Here is a 20,810-nt window from a genome sequence, read left to right on the forward strand (position 1 = left end):
AAAGCAACACTCGAGTGGTTTAAGGGGAAACATTTAAATGTCTTGGAATGGCCTAGTCAAAGCCCAGACCTCAATCCAATTGAGAATCTGTGGTATGACTTAAAGATTGCTGTACACCAATGGAACCCATCCAACTTGAAGGAGCTGGAGCAGTTTTGCCTTGAAGAATGGACAAAAATCCCAGTGGCTAGATGTGCCTATCTTATAGATACATACCCCAAGAGACTTGCAGCTGTAATTGCTGCAAAAGGTGGCAATACAAAGTATTGACTTTGGGGGGCTGAATACTTATGCACGCTCAAGTTTTCTGTTTTTTTGTCTTATTTCTTGTTTGTTTCACAATAAAAAATATTTTGCATCTTCAAAGTGGTAGGCATGTTGTGTAAATCAAATGATACAAACTCCCAAAAAATAAATTTTAATTCCAGGTTGTAAGGCAACAAAATAGGAAAAATGCCAAGGGGGGTCAATACTTTTGCAAGCCACTGTACTTACTTCAAATGTGCTAATATCTCTCACAATTATGTCATATGCCAGTAGAGCATCTCTCTGATACTCCAATCTGATGAATCATCCACAGGTTGCAGGGTGACAAGTTAAAACGATTGTCGGCAAACATGGATATATGACCATTTAATATACGTTATTCATATAAATATCGGTAGTAAATTCACAAAATGTAAAAGCTCGATTCATGTGAATTATTGCCACCAGTCTCTGGTGCACTGGACAGGTAATGTTGATAGAAACAAGAGATGTGGCGTCCTCTAGTGCTGGCACTGTGTAATAGCAGCAGGCTTCTTTGAAAATAACAAGCGCTGTATATTCTGTAGTGTGATTAAATAAGTCATGTTATTATTATTATTATTATTATTATTATTATTATTATTATTATTGTTGTAAATCACAAATATGTTAAATGTTCACAAAGATAAAAAGGAATTGGTTATTCGCTTATTCACTGTGTGCTAACTGAGGAATCCTGTCAGCTTCCCAAAGCATCAAAGGTAGATGCAAAGGATTTCGGTGTATGTATGTACTAATATAGTCTACTGACGTACATCTGAAGGGAATTAGCTATCATTGCTTTGACTAACAGTCCAACAAGATTGGGTTTTGAGGAAACATATAGATGCTTTGGTCACGGTGACATTTGTTTTTCCGGAGAGGGAACAGCTCAAACATCAGCTAAATTATCTCATAGACACAACTACTGACGTAGGCAAAAAGCCTCAATAGGACTGATTCCAGTCTTTAAATATATTGAGTGATTAAACCCTGTGCAGTAACATTCATCTGGTCTGCAGGCACAGCCGGTGAATACCAATGTGAAAGCCTGGGTTAGGTTTGAATTTTTAAGCTATACAATTACATTGCTATTTCTATTCATCATGGTATCCAATGCTTGAAAGTCTCTCTCAAAAGGCAAGAGCACCAGTTCCAATTGAAGGTTGTATAAATGTGTCAGCTTACCATTTCTTCCAGTGCAAACTTTGCACCACGTTATCGTCAAAAAAAAAAAAAAAAAAAAAAAAAAAAAAGCCTAGTTAATATGACATTCAGTCTGATAATGTCCTACTGTTTTTAAAAGGTAACCCTACGTGTCTATATCAGTTAACCCCAATCATTTGTACAAGTACTAGAAGGGTTTGCTCAAAGTCGGCTGCTGTGTTACGGGATTAGCACATATGAGCTACAGCTGGGATGTGTGTATAAATGAGAACAGGTGGGAGTCTATTTGACTTCATAAAGACGTGGGCATGATAGACAGAGATTGAAAACCAGGAAATCATTTTAATTTCCCAAGCTTCTCTATATACCTAAGTTGCCAAAACACACACACACAAACAACAGCGTATGATAAACACACAGCCAGCGGTAACCATAGTATTAAACACATGTGAAATGGTTCTGGTTTTGTACAGTGCTGGAGTATTGTAATTCGCTTTACATGTTCTTCATAAAGAATCAAATGTTACAACAGGCACAGTAAAGGTATAGCAAATACAGACAAGTGGTGTCCAGTGAAGGGCAGGGAATAAGCAGGGAGGTTAGCAGAAGTGTTTTCTTTTAAGTAGTAATTTCTAAGTGCTCCGGTGTCCTTGGACTGGTCGAGATGGTTAGCCAGTACAGCCCGGGAAATACTCTCAGAGAATGAGAATGAGGGTAAAAGATAGACCAAAAACATTTGCTTGTTTGTTATCACATTTTCAGGAGCTCAACAGGCAAAAAGAATAGGATTCAGACAAACAAACAAAACAAAACAAACAAAAAAAAAAAAAAAAAAAAAAACTGTGATACAGATAGCTGTTTTTTAATACAGTGTTACGGTTTTATTATCAAACACAGTTCTCACAGTTTTTGATTTCTGGTACTTTAATAAAGATGTCATAAAAGGATATTAGTGCCCTAATTAAAATTTAGTAGGGCAGGTCATCAAAGTGTTTTTCAAATCGGTCTAAATAAATTTTGGTTTGCCTCTGTGTCACGCTTTAAAAACAAATTGAGCAACGATATTTTTCAAAATGTTTTTGTTGCACCATTTCCTCTGCATGTGTAAAGGCCTGGTTAATTATGTCAGAAGATATGTTGGTTTTGTAATTGAGAAGTCACTCTCATGTTTTACAGAATTCAATTAAAATTGGGCTTAAAAGGAAGAATTCATGCTTTAAAATGTTTTGAACCCAACTTTTAAAACGTAGCAAAAAAAAAAAAAAAAAAACTCACACACACAAAAAAAAACCAAAACAACAGCGAAGCGTATTTTAATCAGTGCTGTGATTAAATATTTGTAGTTTTTGTTAATTGGTATTTCTTTAGAAAGGCATGCCTTAATTAAAATAGTATCCTAGCACAAGTTACTGGAAAAACAAAAGACTATACGAAAAGTTACCGGATTAGTGTGGATTTTTTGTTCTTTCCTTGTTAGGAATTCACACATTTGGGTTCGTCTTTGTTTTTCACCTTTGTTTTGTTTCACATACAGAATTACTTGAGCCCTGTTCCACCACAGAACATCCTGACCGACAATAATATTCTATTATACATGTTTCCTGTGTTCAGCCTTCCTTTGCATTCCTGCAGAGCTGAAATACCACACACAGCTCAGGATACTTGATCCACACAGACCACTGTCTGGGGAGCGTTCATGCTGACAGATATCAGATCTCTTCTGGCTGGGTACTGTATAGGCTATTTGGTCAATTTGTCTTACTTAACGGAAATGTTTTCTCACTGAGAATTTAAACAAATCTCGTTGTATTTATTGTCCATTATGGCCCTGTGCTGTGATGAATCATACCAAGACAAACAGTATTGTAACAGTTTTTATGTCATTGTGGAACTGGGTGCTTTGGGTGGATGATTATTACTTTTTAAATATTGGAAAGCATTAGTCACAATGGGTTTGGGTTTATACCAGTACTGTCCTGGAGAAGCCCACAGTTTATTATGGTGTTTTGGATACATGTCTCAGGAGGATAACATATCTATTATTCTGACATTAAGATCAATACCGCATCTAACCTTTTTTTTTTTTTTTTTTTGAACAAATATTCAGGTTTTAGTTTTTTGCTGAGGGGCTTTGTGATGACAGCATTTTTTAACACTCTGTGGTGGAACTAGCTATGGGAGAACTTCAGGACTGCTCCACCTCTCACTGCCTTCCACCGCCTCCTCAAGACCCATCTGTTTAGACTTGATCTTGATCTACCCCTCCTGCTATGCAAGGGACTTGCCTGACCTCAGCACCATGTTACTGTCCTCAGCTAATGCATTATTGCACTACTAATGTCTTTGGCATCTGCCAAATTAATTAATAATAATAATAATAATAATAATAATAATAATAACAGCAGTGAAGCTAGTAGTTCTGGCTTGGAGGCTCTTTGGTATTTTTAAATTGCATGTCCTATTTTTCAGCATTATGTCCACAATTACTTCAGGCACTGGGATCAATACCCTACTTTAATCTCTCTTTTATTTTCTTGGCAGGAGAGGACGCGTAGATTAAAGATGGCTTAAGGGTAAGACTGCATTCTTTGGAGGATTTAATGGGTTACTGTTATCTGGTCTTAAGGTGTGGAGGACTTGCATGTCTAAGTTCTTTCTCTTTAAAACATGTCAGGCTTCTTTTTCAATCTAAACACTGCCTACCTTTGAATCGTTAAACGAGACTCACTGCTCTTAAAAAAATATACAAAGCGACTTCCATGTACTGTTAAACATTTCTGCTTTTATAATATAAGTACAATCTGGATACCTACCTAATACTTAAGGGTAAGCAAGAAATAAGGAAACCTTCAGGTATTTTTATAAAGCCAGGCAGTATGCTATCACTGCCAAGTGTGCTAAATTAGGATATCTGTGAGACTCAAACACCACAACTGCTGATACTGGTGGCAGTGGTCAAGAGTTTAGTTGTTCAGAGGAGGTTGGGGTGCAAATTGTGTTGGGTTTGTTTAATGTGCACTAGAAGAAATCCATTTTAAAACACAAAATCATGGACATACTTTGAGGACAGATCTGGGGTTATACTTTACCTGTTGTGACTCTGGAGTTGTGAACCAGGCACACTAACAGTCAGTCTAAAATAAAACGTCTCTCGTCATACAGGAAGCTATTTGACTCACAGGAGGTCATCACCAGCCCTCCCCACTGAGAGACCAAGTGCAGGCTGAACCCACCTACAGTGTGGCTCAGAACAGGAAATGACATCACAGGCTATCTCTGTATGTCATCACCCTTCCCAAGCATGGGCTTCATAAAGGAAACAATCATTTCAATTGTGGGCTCACCAAGAACAAGTTTTAATAGAAACCAATCATGAAACAAACTGAAAAAAAAATCACAATTAACTAATAGGGAAAATGGTAAAAACTCAACCCAATCATTTGAATTTTTTTATATTCCTATTAGAGTGTCCTAGACACTGAACAATTCAGGATTTTCTCTCTTACCATAGTTGCTTCTGCCATACTCCCACTTGTTGCCCTGGTGATTCTGGCTTTGAGGCTGCCTTTTGGTTTTTACAACTTGCCCAATATTTCAGCAAGATGTGCAGAATTACTTAGGGCACTAGGATCAGTACCATCCTCTGATCTCTTCTTAGCACAGTTTAAAGAAGGCTTCAGTGTAAGACACTGTCTCTTTGGAAGATGTAATGTGTTACTTTTATCTGGGTTTAAGTTGTGGATCAGTGGCAGGAACTTGCATCCTTAAGTACCTTTCTCTTGTTAAAGACATCAAGAGGAACTGATCACTTCTATCCAACACTGCAGGACAAGCAGGGAACAGAGCAAATCTTTCTGTTTTTTTTTCTTCCTGAAGCAACCTAATTCCCACTCTGTCCCCAGGCAGTATGCCATCACTGGCTGTTGTGCTAAATTAGGATATCTGATTGTCAGACTCAAGCACCACAGCTAGTGATACTGACGGCATTGGTCAGCAGATTAGAGTGTGTTAGCTGTTTAAAACATTGGGTTTGAAAACCGTGTTGGGTTTGTTTAATGTGCACTGGATGATATCCATGTAAAGCACACAATCTTGGGGGTCGTTTAAGGATGTGATGCTACAGGGAGAAGAGGGATGGGGTTGTACTTTACCTAGTATGACCCTGGAGCCATTACCCAATCACACTACGGGTCAACCTAAAACAGCGTCTCTTGTAATCCCAGAAGCTATCAGACTCAAAGAGGGCCATCCCATTCTCCCTCCACTTTGGAATCTTCTCCTAAAGAAACTCTGAAAACAATTAGGTCAATTATGTTTTGAGTAAAATGAATTGACGAATCACAGCAGAGCATGAAGGGAAAGTTTGTCAAATACAGACTTGAAGAACTACAGAATAAGATGCCATATTTACAATAAACTCATTCCTTACCATTGGTGCTCAGACATTGATTCCCAACTTGTTTCACTGGCACCAGCCGAATGGCTCAGATAATGTGTCTTGTCTGAAAATTTTTGTTTGTTTGTTTGTTAACATAATGGCAGTATTTAGAGATTATTTGATTATTACCAATACTGAGGCTGAAGGTGCACATTATATTAGCAACAATTAGCAGTACCTGTAATTAAAGACTTGCCTGGACAATAAATGTCATTATGTTGGTATCTGTCATGTCACTTGAGTAGGGTGACAGTAGTTTTATCTCTGTAGAGTTCTGATTGATAAAAGTAATATAGAATAATTATCCATATTGATAGATAAATAGCAAGTAGGTTGTTGCTAAGCACAGATTTTGTTTGTGAGCTTGCTGTTATGTGTTGATTATCAGAGTACTGGTTTGGGAGTGCGATAGTTGAAGCTGAGGGTATTTCAAACTCATTGATCACAGGTTATGAACCTGTGCATTTAAATACCCTGCAGTTTCAACCTCCCTATCATTGATTTATATGGATTTTGCTATATATACCCCATTGAAAACGATGGCAACCATGTTATAACATCCTTATCATCTCCTTTATTAAAGCAGGACCTCTGGGTGAAAATAACTACAACAGGAACTGGCCATGAATAGATCATTCCAGAATAAAAAGGACAGGTTTTGTATGTATGTTTTTATGTAGAAATGATAGTATGACTACTATTTATTTGTTGTTTTGTAAAACTAACTGTTTATTTATCTATTTCGGTGAAAATGTTCAAATTGGATGCCTTGTCAAGCAAGGCAATTGCTAAATACAAGTCTGTATTAGATAGTACTGATATATAGCTTTTTAAGGGAAAATAAATGTGAAAGGAGTCATCTGGTGTAATTTTATTTTTATCTTGGTTTTTCTTCGAGGTTTCTCTGGACAATATCCAACAGCTGCTAATACTGAGCATACATTATTCAAATATTAATAGCTATGGCCTTACCAAATATTGCCCTCTGTGCTGTGTGTCATGTAAAAAACATCCTGCAAGGATCAGAATTTTTTAATAGAACTTAATTATCTTTACATGATGCATACATATTTTTTGAAATGTGTAAATGGAATACGTACCTTATGGCAATACCAAGGGCATATTACAATGTCCCGCGTTTAATTCATCAACCCGGTAGCTATTATAGCTTAATTATAATACATTAATAATATGTCATCTTTATTTTTGATAATGGTACTATGTGGATCAACACCTTAAATAATACTATATCTATATATATATATATATATATATATATATATATATATATATATATATATATATATATATATATATATATACATACACACACACACACACACACACACACACACACACACAGTGCTTTAATTTCATTAAAGCGCCCTTTTTCGAAATGCAGTACGCGTCATGCGCAGATAATTTAACTTTGTTATTTATTTAACAGATTGATTATAACATTTGTTTTTAAACTGTGATACGATAACACAATGTGTTGTAAATATTATTATTATTATTATTATTATTATTATTATTATTATTATTATTATTATTATTATTATTATTATTAGATTGCTTCTACCAATATATGAGTTGCTTGACTTTTGAAAAATACAATAAAAATGTATTGTACAAGGAAAATAATTATATCGCAAAAGTAAAGCTGTATCCTTATTGTCTAGAATAATTACACATTAACCGACATCAAAAATTCTCGAATAAATAACTCAGAAGATTAATTTAACTTCTACGGGTATATTCGTTATGTAAGAGTAGCAGTTTGTTTTTCATTTTTACCCTGTAAACCGTGTAGATTCTTGTTTGTTTGTTTGTTTGTTTTAAATACAGGCCTATCAGTTAATTTATAATTCGTCAGCTGCATATAAACTTTACCCTAAATAATATGCCTCTATGCAAGTTGCATTTCTCAGACTTGGCCATTATTATTCCCTATTGTGCAAATAGCACCAGATATTTATTATTAATATAGTCCATAAACCAAATCAGTGTCGGGCATGCTATTAATTGCTCTGCGACTGGATGCAGACAGGAGCTGGGAATACCGTTTTACCACTCTTACCCTGTATCTGTACTGCACTAGGCTACTTGTAATGGCTTGAGAGTAAAGGCAGTGACTGGACAGTGTGATTGACAGTGGCTGAAGAGGGCGGAAAGACAGCAGTCTTGGTCCTAATGCGCGTGGTGTCTGTCCGGTCTGCACTTGGGGTAGGAATCACCGTAGACAAGTCGAGATAAAATACCACAGCAGATCTCAGCTTCTCACACCGATAATACACACACCACTACTCGCAACAGGAAGTTTTTAAGAATCCCTATCTATCTCTTTATCTACACTGGAAAATGCGCAGAAGAAAGACAAGTTGTAGCAAATGACACAAAGCTTTAGCCTATGTGTAGCTGACCTTTCGCAGTTTGTACAGTTGGTTAATGCATTTTTTTTGTAATGTTTTTTTTTCTTTACAAAAAAAAGTAGAAGAATGCACACAAACAAAGTTATTTGACAACCAACTGCGTTCTGTTTTTTAAAATACACAACCCATAGTTTAGTAAGGAGAAATAACCCGTTTTAAAAACCGTGCAGCTAAGAAATGTTAAACACACCGATACATTCTTTAATCGAGTTTACGCTCTCGTTTACCTACCCTGGAAACAGCCGTGAATAAAAGACGTATTCCTAAAAAAAGCGAAAAACTGCTGAAGAAACGGCAAATAATTTCCAGTGGTTTTGTCTAGGTCTAGAAAGACTAGTCAAAACCTTTGCCATTTAACCTGTTAAGTTTGTATTTATAAACGTAGCATTATTATTATTAAGAGTTGTGTTTGAATCACTCCTTGGGCAGCTCCCTACAAAAAAAAAAAGTCACATTTCTTTTTGGGGACCAGAAAGTCAGGGTTTGTAATCTGCATTTTTGTGTTATATTTTTTTTGTCAAAACTTGTTATATTAAGCACCTTGACCGTGTCTAATTGCTTTTAGTATGTTGCCCTTGTGAATTCCTTTAGTGAACCATGTTTATAATGAAACTGTTGCTACAGCAAGAGAAAGCATAACATATAGGTCGCATAGTTTTGTTACTCTGTCGTTATTTAAATGTTAATTACATAACAGTTTTGCTTGACTTGACAATGGTTACGAACGATTATTGCAATCATATATAAATTACGACTAACGAAAACATATTTGTGTAACATCTGTGATTAAACACAGATTGTAAGTTCAACGCCCTTTTTGTTATCCTTAATGGAACCACTATCTACATTTTAATACGATTCACTGAGGATATGTAAAGTATGTACATTCGAGGTCATTGTCACATGCCGACTTATAGTACAAAATTAAGAAAACATGTTGTGGTTTTGAATAGGATGCACCTACTGGGGGAAAAAATGAAGCTCTGTAAAATAACACAAGCTTTGGTAATTTATTCCACCCATTATTAATGCCATGGTCCTAGCTTCAAAATAAAATAAAATAATTAAAAGCAAATTACAAACATTATAACTCACAGTGGGTTTTTTTTTTCCCCATGGAAAAATTGTAAATTCTACAAGTTTCTGTCTTAAAATATAGCTATCATTTCTGAATATGAACAAAGTACACAGTCATAGCCAAGAACAAATTGGTTTCCCGTCAGTTCAACTATAACATTACTTGTTATACAATCGCTTTGCTGCTCGCCCCTTTCAGAATCTCTATCTGATTTTATGAATACAATAAATTAATGAATATAAAGCAAGCTGTACAAAATAAAAAGAAAAGAAAATGATATAGTGTATTAAAATAACATCTGGAAGAACAGACGGAAAATCAGTGGAAATAACATCCCTCAGTAGAAGGGATGTCTTTTAGAAGGGAAAGTACTTTAAATAGGCCTATTTTAAACATTACAATACTTATAAATCAGAAAATGAATAAATGTGTTTTAAGAGAGAGAGAGAGAGAGAGAGAGAGAGAGAGAGAGAGAGAGAGAGAGAGAGAGAGAGAGAGAGAGAGAGAGAGAGAGAGAGAGAGAGAGAGAGAGAGAGAGAGAGCTTGCACAACGGCATATGAAACTGTTGAAATACCAGAACATTATGAATGGGGGAATGTATTCTTGTTTCAGGGATGGGCGTTTAACGGGGTCTCCATGGTTCTTGCGAGTCTGCTGCAAGAAAAACTATAAAGATTCATCAATCACCTGGACAAAAAGCAGTGTCCCTTCACTCCACTCCATGTTTACCCTTTTTCAACAATTATTGCTCCAATGGAGCCCTCTTGTTGATTCAGTAGTCCCAAAAAGTGCTAATGTTCATTTATCAGAGGGTCAGTCCCTGGACTAACACTGGCAAATATTCTTTTAAAACTATAAACACCGACCCCAAGTTCAAGACAAAGAATCCATTTGTTCTTCAACTACAGTGCTAAATGTGATGTATTCTTAAAGATAAAAACCGACGATAACACTGTCTGTCTCCAATAACTGTCTCCAAGCATTAATGACATCTCTAATGATAGTTAAGCCCACCTCTCAGTGTATATATTACACAGTTTGAAGCAAACACAGCACAATTTAACTCCAAACGCTTAACCTATAAATAGCCTCCCCACCCAATTTTGCAATTTGTCTTAAATTTCACGTTAAAGAAATGTGATGTCATTATCACTACAAAGTTAAAGAAAAAACAACAAAATAATTACCACTATTAATCTCTTTCTCAGCTGGCAAAGAGGCTTTGGTAATTAGGAGTAAGATTGTATTTGCTGTCAAATTCTGCGCAAATATAATTACAAATTTGTATCACTTCTGCATCAATACTGGCAGGATTCTGTACCCAAAAGAACCCCACTAGTGATGAGAACTATCATCTACTATTTCCAATTTACTCTGCATATATTGTCAGCATAAATATAGACATCAAATCCTGGGTTTTGTTGTGCAGTGTTGTGGCATTTGACTTTACCTAAATACTTAACTGTACAGCAATATTTTCAGTCTTTATGAACAACCATCTATTCTTGTTATTTTGGTCTATAATGTGTTCACCGTATTTGTTTTCAAGGCTTGCCATGTTCGGTGGTAGCCATAGTAACAGTGTATACACCCAAATACAGCCGTTATTGAATTTTTGATCATTTAAAAATCAATGGGGCCGCTATATGGTTAAAGATGCTCTATTGACCTTATTATTATGAAATGTTACAGATGGCAGAATCCTGATTCGGGAGGTAGCCTACTGTTCATTATTAACTGGAATTTAACTGGAAACGGATGTTACTACTTGACGTGATAAGAGTGTCTTATCCCTTATCTCGGATAATAAATGCTATCTGTCCAAGGCGGTAACGTTACTTCAGCCACCTTAGCCGTTCACTGCGATATCCCAACCATAATCTTCTGAGGGATATTATGTATGTTTAGGGCTATTATTTCATGTTTTATTAACTGAAGGTTAATCAAAGTGTATTGGAAACTTGAACGGCACATTTGCTATTTGTACCAAGTTTTCTTTTCATGATTTCTAACAAGCTTTGCCATGTTTTCTCTGTACTGTACTACATCTTTACTGTTTAAAAATACATTTAGGGCTAAGACATGTTCACAAAGCTTCTAAGTAAATCACTTTATATTTGGATACGTGCTTAAATAAATCAACGGATAGTACATGAAAAATAAAATCATATTATTAATTTATTACCATTTTAAAGTTGTTGTTACTTACTCTGCCGTTTCTTGAAGAACCGTTCCTTCCTAAATATCTGTTATCACCTCAAAATAATTAAAAGCTCAACTCAAGATCTTTCAATTAGAGACAGAGTAGTATGTAACTGCTAGTTTCGGGTTCCCAGAAGTGAAAACCTGTTGTCTCTTCATGTCGATGGCTTCCTCCCAACATGAGTCTGCCCAGTTTCCCCTTATATCTTAAACATACCCTAAAGACTGCTCAATAAACTATTCCCGTCTCTTCTGGGGATACTGGGCAGAATGTTTTGCTTTGCAGTATTAACTTCGATGCAGTGCGCAAATATAAGGGCTATAAAGAAGTGACGTGGCCAGGCACTTTCAAGGACTTAGATGCACAAAATCATCCAGACTTGTCATCGAATTTTAATTTGACACATGTGAGGAGAAGGTCTGAATGTCCGCTAGTATCTCCCCCAGTATAGTTCAATAATGGCTGTTTTCAAATGAAAGCTTATCATTTTCCCCTCGTATTCACTGTAATGTATGTTACTGACAAAATGCAATCGCTCTCTTTAATCATTCTGGAGTAAAAGACACTATAGGATAAGATCATTTGGATGAATAGTAATATGGACATAAAACAGATTATATATATATATATATATATATATATATATATATATATATATATATATATATATATATATATATATAAAAGCAACAACAGATTTTGAAATTAAGCTAAAAAAAAAAAAAAACATAGAGGGTTTTCTTATGTTACAGGACAGTTTTTATTGAGGCATTCATTAGCTTGAAATATTAATGTGAGGGATAACAGGCGCATAATACGATTATGAAAAGGCTACTGTTCCTTTAATAAGAATTGAGGGTTTGATATATACTTTGAAGGTCACCTGCAATTCTGGATTTGTGATGTCATCATAGAAAATGAGACCAATAGGAAACTATTTACACCTTTTGTGACCACCAAGAACAGACTCAGGCCCCTCCTTTTGGCGCCGGTGCCCAAAACCACACGATCTAGCCCCGCACAACACCGAACACAGTTTATGGGAAAGATGCACGCTTCATGAAAAGCCTCACTGTAAGACACTATTTTGGGTTTAGTCGTTGCTTTGCTGTGTTAATTGCACGAGGATCAATTGTTCTCTTCGATTTTACCAGGGTTTCCTTACCATGTTCCCAAGCCCGATGACTTCAACTCCCTTTTCTGTGAAGGACATATTAAACTTGGAGCAAAACCAAAGTCAAATGGCATCACTGGAAGTATCATCCAGGCTAGACTCTGCCTTGTCACCTTCTTCCTGCATGCTGGCGACATTTAAACAGGAGGCGTACACAGAGATCCCGTCGGCAGCCTCTCTTTTCAATGAAGATTTCGCTCAGACCAAAGACACCAAGAACACTTGTCTGAACTACGCCGATACCTTTTATGGCAAAAATTTCTTGGAAATGAATGTCAACAAAGACGTAAAATTGGACACATTTGAGGGAAACAAGAAAAAAGGTAACTATCATGTCACATTGTATCTTTGTCACATAAAGCATTTATATTTGGGTATTATATTTGGGAATAATAACTTGCAAACAAATGTTTGACATAAACGTACTAGAAATAGAGAAAATATTCATTTATATTCTATATCATATAGGTTTTAATTTCTTTCCACAAAATCGTCCCCATTAGCCCAATTGCATAAGCATTTTGCCAGCTAAAAAGCAATTGATTTGGACTGATACAGCCCACTGAATAACACCTCGTTGTTATTGACACCTCGTTGTTATTGACTTTAATACAGGACTATTAAATAACATATTGTACTTGCTTTAGAAATCTATTCAGCACACAAAGACACCGAGGACGAGGAGAAGGGAGAAGAAACTGATCGCCCAAGACAAAGGAAAAGGAGAAAACCTCGAGTGCTCTTCTCGCAGGCCCAAGTGTATGAGCTGGAGAGAAGGTTCAAACAACAGAAATACCTTTCTGCCCCCGAGAGGGATCACCTGGCCAGCGTCCTCAAACTCACCTCCACTCAAGTCAAAATCTGGTTCCAGAACAGAAGATACAAATGCAAAAGACAACGGCAGGATCAAACGTTGGAAATGGTTGGCATCCCGCCTCCGAGGCGCATCGCGGTGCCCGTGCTGGTCAGAGATGGCAAACCGTGTATAGCAGACACAGCGTACAGTACTTCGTATAACGTTGGCATTAACCATTACACTTACAATGCCTACCCTACATTCACCAACTACACCAACCCAACCTGCAACACAAACTATGCATGTAACTATCCAGCCACAGCGATGCAAACAATGCAATCGTCACCAGCCAGCAATAACTACATTAACTTTGGTGTTGGCGACCTCAATAATGTACCGTCTCAATTCCAGTCTGGCAATGGAGTTTCTACATTACACGGTATCAGAGCTTGGTAGCTTTTTTTTTTGTTGTTGTTTTTTAGGGTAATGGCATTAGTTGTGTTAAATGTGTTTTTTAATCCACGGGTTTCATGATAGAATACAACAATTAGTATGAATCTAAAAACGGACATTTAAAAAAAAAAAAGAAAGAATTGCGACTTAAAACTTACAATTGGCGAGAAGTGACAATTAAAGTTTAGATACTTAAAAATCACGAGACAAATAAAAATGCAGAGAAAGAAGGTGTTAGAATTCAGGTACATTTACAAAATTATTCTGATGTGTAACCGGTAGCCTACATTTTGCACTGTGAAATCCATTTGAAAACGTATGTAAATATGTATTATTGCCCTAAAATATACATATAGTGTATTTGATTATTTCTGGTGGGATTGTTTGGTGAATTGTATGGTTTGCTTTCAGCAAATTGTTTTTCGAAAGCTGACAGAATAACATGAGGTGCACTATTAGCTGAAAGTAAGATTTTGCCTATTTTACTGCTCTGATCCATATGGGTTATTTCATTGACAGGTTAAAAACATTACCTAAAATATGTATTGTACGAAGCAAACCCAATTGTAAATAAAGCATGTACTTGGACTTCTTGACTGTTTCCTTTTGTTTTTGTTTTCTATATATTGATAGAAATGTGGTGCAATCACATTTAAATAATTATTAATACAGTCATTTACAAATATTTAAGAAACAATATTAAGTACCGTAAGGTCTCTGTATGTTGCTTTTTTGTGTGTGAAAGCATGCATTAAAAATACACTAATTGATGTAACTTATTTTCAAGTAGGTTTAACACTTTTCTTAAAACATTCGAATTTTGGATGTAATGATGTTAATAAATAAATACATGAATAAATAAATACATAAATAAATAAGTGTTTCGTTGAATTTAGTAGTTAACCATTTTTGGTATAATACAACGAACCACCAATTGTTTTATTTATGAACAATAAAAATACAGAAATAATAGTTATCAGTTTTACTTTTGTTGTTGTTGTTGTTGTTGTTGTTATGTCTTGATCACCTCACCTCTTCTGAGGTTTTACAAATCGATAAAGGAGAAAGGGGTACACTTTACAGAACAAAAATAGATCACTTATGCTAGGTAGATTGATCCCATGTCAAACTGCAATTAATAATTAGGGAGGCAGTAAAGCGCATCTGTGCACATACATCGTATAATGTTAAAAACAAAATCATCATTGTTTTTTTTTAACGGGAACTGCCGACCATATTTATAAAACACTTACAACGAACTCATGTTACAGAAATAAATATAGTTTTGGGGAACCAATAATTCATTAATATCAATGTTTTGTTTTCTTCCAGAATTAGTTTTTTAACTTAACACGCTGTTAAATGCTTTGTGCGCATGACCCAGCCTTGTCATTCTCTTGGACAATGTAGAGAGAAGCATTTTACACAACTTTATGGTTTTTGGTCCCACACGAACAAGATCGCACGACAACCAGGATCTACAACTGTGGCCAAAAGCTGTGCATCGCGATAGAATTAACTAATTCTGCTTCATGTCGAATGAAACACGCTGGATAATATTACATTAGCGAACTGAATTACCGCTTTGTAGTTTTCAATATGCTTAACGAAAAACTGACATTATATATATATATATATATATATATATATATATATATATATATATATATATATATATATATATATAACGTGACATTTTAAAATCTAACATGCAATACTTTGCTACGTCCTATTATGGCTTAAGTAGACTTGCGATATCACTTTGTAGTTTCTTTGATTACATTATGCTAAATAAAACATCTACATTATGTTCATTATGTAGTATATACACTACTATTTTTTTTTGCATAAGAAACACAACTATAAGTATCTGAATTAACGTTTGCTTAATTAATACAAAACGACTTAATATACTGTACTTCTATTTGGTACTTTATTATTATAATCCGATAGCTCTCACTGTGAGCCGATTGATAAGGAAATTAGAGAAATCTTCAACAGCTTTGACAGAACGTCTATCTGGTGAATCAGTAAACAGGACACGAGACAGGGTGGCGGAGATGTCGGGTGACACATCACTCTGACACTATGGGGTTATAGCACTTCTGGTGCTCTGACCAACACCGGTAGAGGCAAGGCAAGCGTTTCTGTTTTTGGAAGAGTTCTGAACTCTGAAACGACTCAAGTAATTAATTTAATTGGCTATTTATAATAGATAAAGTCCACTTAAGAGCAATTCAAAGGTGGTCACGCAGGTTGAATTGTTGTAATTAGAGCCTCTGTGAATACCTACGGTATTAAGGACAGTTATTTTTATTTGCGTTAATTTAATTATGTTACTTCACTTTTTACAATCAGGGAAAAAGAAAGATTTCTGAAAAATCTTGTTGATTTAAAATATGTAGTGGAACTATCATAGAATTTAACACATTTTAGCGCAAATTAAAGTGTGTCATAACTTTGCACTTTTCATGAAAATGACCTACATGCGTGTTGTTAACTAAGTAGAATTTAAAAACATTTTACAGCTAATCTGCCGAACCCTTTAAAATAAAATTTAATACAGAATTACTACTTTAAAGTGTGTGTGTATATATATATATATATATATATATATATATATATATATATATATATATATGTGTGTGTGTGTGTGTGTGTGTGTGTGTGTGTGTGTGTATCGCGACAACAAGCACGATATTAATATACTGTACAGAACATTATAATTTAGGGAGGTTTTAACGGAGTAAGCACATAAATAGATCCGATTCTAAAAGAACATATTCCTGTAAATCCGAAGATCTGGCAAGGAAATGGCATTCTTTGTATATACGGTTACAATGTTTGGTTCAAATGAAGCATGCATTAAGTCACATTTTAACACACGGTTAGCGCATAGACTTGGGGAATTATTCGGTTACCCTTGGAAAAAAAAATATACGCGGGATTCTCAACGCGGTCATTTAACGCTTAACAGTCAGCGTTTAATAGATAATGAAGACATATTAACATTCGAGCATATTTGTTCCAAACCAGTACCACTTGTAAATATATAAAATATAATACTTATATATTACTTGTTATATATAAAATAAACTAACCATGTTGTTCTTACTGGTTTTAATTCATTTAGGTTTTTCTCATGGAAGGAATGTTTTTTCTTCGATCGGTTCATTGTCACCCTTGTGATGTCCGCCCCCACTGAGGCCATCCAGGATTAAGCTGGCCATAATATCTGTGTAGACCCGCACTGGAGCTGCAGAAGATGAATGGTCCTTGCTACCTCATGGGACTTTCCCTCTTGTACACACACAGGTGCGTTACAGCCGTCTCTAGCTGCATGAGATGGCCCAACTTAGCAGAAACAGTTTGGGGATGAAAGCAACAAAAACACCACCATCAGCCATTCTGAATTGGTAGTAAATAGATAGTATTTACGGTGCCTCTGCATTTCTGAGAGCTGTTGTTTATAAAATGTATGCCTAGTTCTTAACGATTTTACCTTCTCATCGTTCGTTGCCAAATGGATAATATTAGAAAAATAGGTTTTGTTACATTTATTTTAACCAAATAATTCGACAGACCCAAAATAACCACCGTCATATGCTTCATGTCATACTAAATAGTAAAAGTGGCTATTAAAAGCCTTCTTTCAATCTGTTACTAACATATATTAGGTTGTAAAGCATAGCGCAAAAATAGTGTCCACCAAGCCACGAGGCCCGAGTTTGTATACTGAACTGTCAGCTGCGTACTTTGTCATTAGACCCTAAGGCCTCATTCTTATACGGTGAGAGTCACGCAAACACTTCTTTTGTTTAGGTCTAGCGTTTCAACCTCATAACTACAATTAATGACGTCCTGTTTGCCTCATGTGGGGCTTATTTTCTTACATTTTCTTGCATCTCTTGCAATCCTGTTGCTTATGCTATGGTTGACTTTTTGATCCCTAACAATACAGAGTAGAGAAGAAAAGCATGATGGACTGTCCTAAACTGTATATCTGTGTGTGCAGAATGGCCATAAAAGCGTCACTCTTCAATGAGTGTCCAACTAGAATGTATTAGAATGTAGATGTAATAAAAGATACAGGCAACAGCAAGTATGTTAACTCAGAACACTTTTAATAATTAATGTGCATGTATCTTACTGGGCTTAACCAAACTTCACAACAACTTTTGACAGTTGTCTGTCCTGAAACTAACAACATGATGGCATGGATAAGCTGCAATGGTTTTTGAGACCAGTGTGCATTATCACAAGACTCAAAATGTATAGGTAAACACTGCGTTAGCATAGGGACATCTCTAGAATTAAAGGTTAACCACCAGCTGGCATTAATTGTGGATTCAAATACAACATCATGTATTCAGATTTATTACTGTTGAACACTTCAAACAATAGTTTGAAGTCCTAACAAATATGGGAACGCCGCTTTTTTTTTTAATATATATATTATATATATATCTATAATAGTGAGGTTATTAATATGAAACAATTAGAAGTGAAAGACTGACAATTCTTTGATACAGTTCCATTGGGAAAACAACTATCTGTCCGCTTAAACTTCAAAGAAGTGATTTGCAGAAGCAGAGACCAGATTTGGGTCGAGCTTTTATGTACTTTTATGCCAGATGTCCTTTTTTTTTTACCATCATGTTTAGATACCACCAGCTGTTCACATCGACACATTACAGGCCAAATCCCATTACCCTGGTTTCATCTTTTCAGCCCACATTACTCCTAACATGCTGATGGAGTTTAAAGGGCAAGAGTCAAGTTGTCGTTGATCTGAAGGTGCATGCTGCAAAGGAGGGTGGCAGCTCATTAGCAACACAGATACATGAAAGTGGTTTTGACCTTTTGAAATTTTTAACTAGCTGTATATTTCTGACCTATCATCCATCATTCCAGGCTGTCGAGGCATAGATGGCCTGAGTACTCTTCACTATTAGGGCTTTGTTTAAATTGTAGATACCAAATTCTGTATATGGATATTATGTGTATGATGCTTTATCAGAAATGGTCTACCATCTAAACATTTTGATGAAGCGGGTTCAATTATGTAATTGAGCACTTGGTTGGAACAAAAACCAGCAGGGCAGTGGTCCACCAGGACTAGGATTGAGAAACATTGCGTGTAGCCTATATATTCTGACAAACACCAACCTGTAATTATCCAGGAGCACAGATTCAATAAGAAAGGTCACTGATTCCTTAACTATTCTCAGTGTTGAAAAGAAGAAGACATTGTCCCTGTTGTTCTAAAAATAATTAATTGCGTCTGCTGTGCACAGAAGAAAAAAAAAGTTCAAATAGTCTTTCTGGGTCTTATCTCGGAAGACGGGAGCACATGCCATTTTATCACCAGCAATATGATTAGTACCAAAGCCATTTCCGTTTCAAACACAGCAGAAACTGCTACAGCACACAGGCCTGCATCACTAGCTGACAAATCCTGTTCCGACAAATCTAAAATATTAAGATAGCTCAAGGAAACACTGCCAATTCTGAGCCACGTCACTTGCTTCATAAGCAAACAAAAGGTCATTCAGCAATTTGAAGAAGAATATTTGAAAACCAAAAAAAAAAGTACAGCTATTGTTATTGTAATGTTAAACTGCCAAGATACAGCTACCCCATATGAACAGTCTTACACATTTATAAATACCATCAGCTTCTCCATGCAATTCACAAAACTTATAAACCATACACTTTATTTTCAATTCCAACATTTTCCTAAGACATTTGGCTTAATTTCCCATGCTTATTTCTTATATTCCTAGAAAGGGCATATTGCTTGCATGAGGCACATTTCTTATTCTCTACCCTATATACCCTACAAAGCCAAGGGGCCATTACAATAATAAACAAACAAAGCAAATAAAAGGGTAACATTGCCATAAGTTAAAATTGATACAAAACTCATTTTTAAATATATTATTTACAGATTCACACAGGGATGTAATACAATAAACAATCATAGAAAGTCAAGACAGTTTAAAACAACTACTGTATCTTCTTGCATGTGGTATTTTTCATGATCATACATGTCACTAAGTGACCGATTATACTTCTATTGACAATTGCATTGACTATGTAAATGACTCTAATTAGCATTTAACATTTCTAGATGTTAATATCCGGTCACAATTCTCCCAATAAAGTAAACAAACAGCCCATAAATATTAATGGTCTGCAATTCTGTAAACTGGAGAAAAAGCACTTTGTTTTCAGAACCTAAAGTGATTCAGTTACATCAGCACTTCAAAAGAATCTTAAGATTAGTTTTTACAGTTATTATAATTGGGTAAGGGATCTTAATTTAGGCAGCAACCCATTATGAAAACATCCAGACAGAGGAAAGGGAGGCCCTAATTTTGTTTTACATTGAAACGCTATACTAAAAAATTTTAAAAAGCGCTGAAGTGGTCAACACAACAAATTAAACCCCCCCCTTTTTTTTTTATTTAAAAAGTGCCACTGTACGATCTGCTTGCCACAACAATCAACGCACAAATGCATGTTCCCCTCTATCTCAGGGCCATTTCATTAAGTGGCTTTCCCTTGTCACTTGTCCCCTGCACATGGTAAAACTGGCAAACCCTTGATTAGAAAAACAGTGGGTGGACTATAACAAACGACAAACGGTCAATAATAATCTTGATGACCAAGTCTAGTTTTATACCAACACCACAGAGTGCCGTGTCAGCAAAGTCCAATTACACTCGCGAGAGGCTTTGTTGTTTTGTAGGGTTTTTGTGGGTGTTTTCTATAGGAATG

General features: G+C 35.7%; 2 protein-coding genes across 2 annotated transcripts in view; one reads left to right on the forward strand and one right to left on the reverse strand.

The window, feature by feature from the left end:
* Window positions 1-12,409: 12,409 nt before the first annotated feature.
* Window positions 12,410-14,055, forward strand: LOC121297388 (homeobox protein Nkx-2.5-like). Its single transcript, XM_041223696.1, has 2 exons — window positions 12,410-13,101; window positions 13,426-14,055. The coding sequence occupies exons 1-2, from the start codon at window positions 12,771-12,773 to the stop codon at window positions 14,028-14,030; spliced, it is 936 nt and encodes a 311-aa protein (XP_041079630.1). The 5' UTR covers window positions 12,410-12,770; the 3' UTR covers window positions 14,031-14,055.
* A 5,526-nt stretch (window positions 14,056-19,581) lies between these two features.
* The window catches only part of LOC121297473 (vesicle transport protein SEC20-like), a 3,993-nt gene continuing 2,764 nt past the window's right edge, over window positions 19,582-20,810 (reverse strand). The window contains exon 6 of the mRNA XM_041223822.1: window positions 19,582-20,810. This exon is cut by the window's right edge and continues 186 nt beyond it. Within this exon, the coding sequence (XP_041079756.1) occupies window positions 20,800-20,810 (11 nt within the window). The 3' untranslated portion in view covers window positions 19,582-20,799.

This window comes from Polyodon spathula, chromosome 22 (assembly GCF_017654505.1).
Source record: "Polyodon spathula isolate WHYD16114869_AA chromosome 22, ASM1765450v1, whole genome shotgun sequence".
Classification (NCBI taxonomy): domain Eukaryota; kingdom Metazoa; phylum Chordata; class Actinopteri; order Acipenseriformes; family Polyodontidae; genus Polyodon; species Polyodon spathula.

Bases quoted from the DNA above. Each gene is read 5' to 3' on its own strand.
- LOC121297388 (XM_041223696.1), top strand. From the start codon at position 12,771: ATGTTCCCAAGCCCGATGACTTCAACTCCCTTTTCTGTGAAGGACATA. The intron at 13,102-13,425 runs GTAACTATCATG...TACTTGCTTTAG, and splicing joins TGAGGGAAACAAGAAAAAAG to AAATCTATTCAGCACACAAA.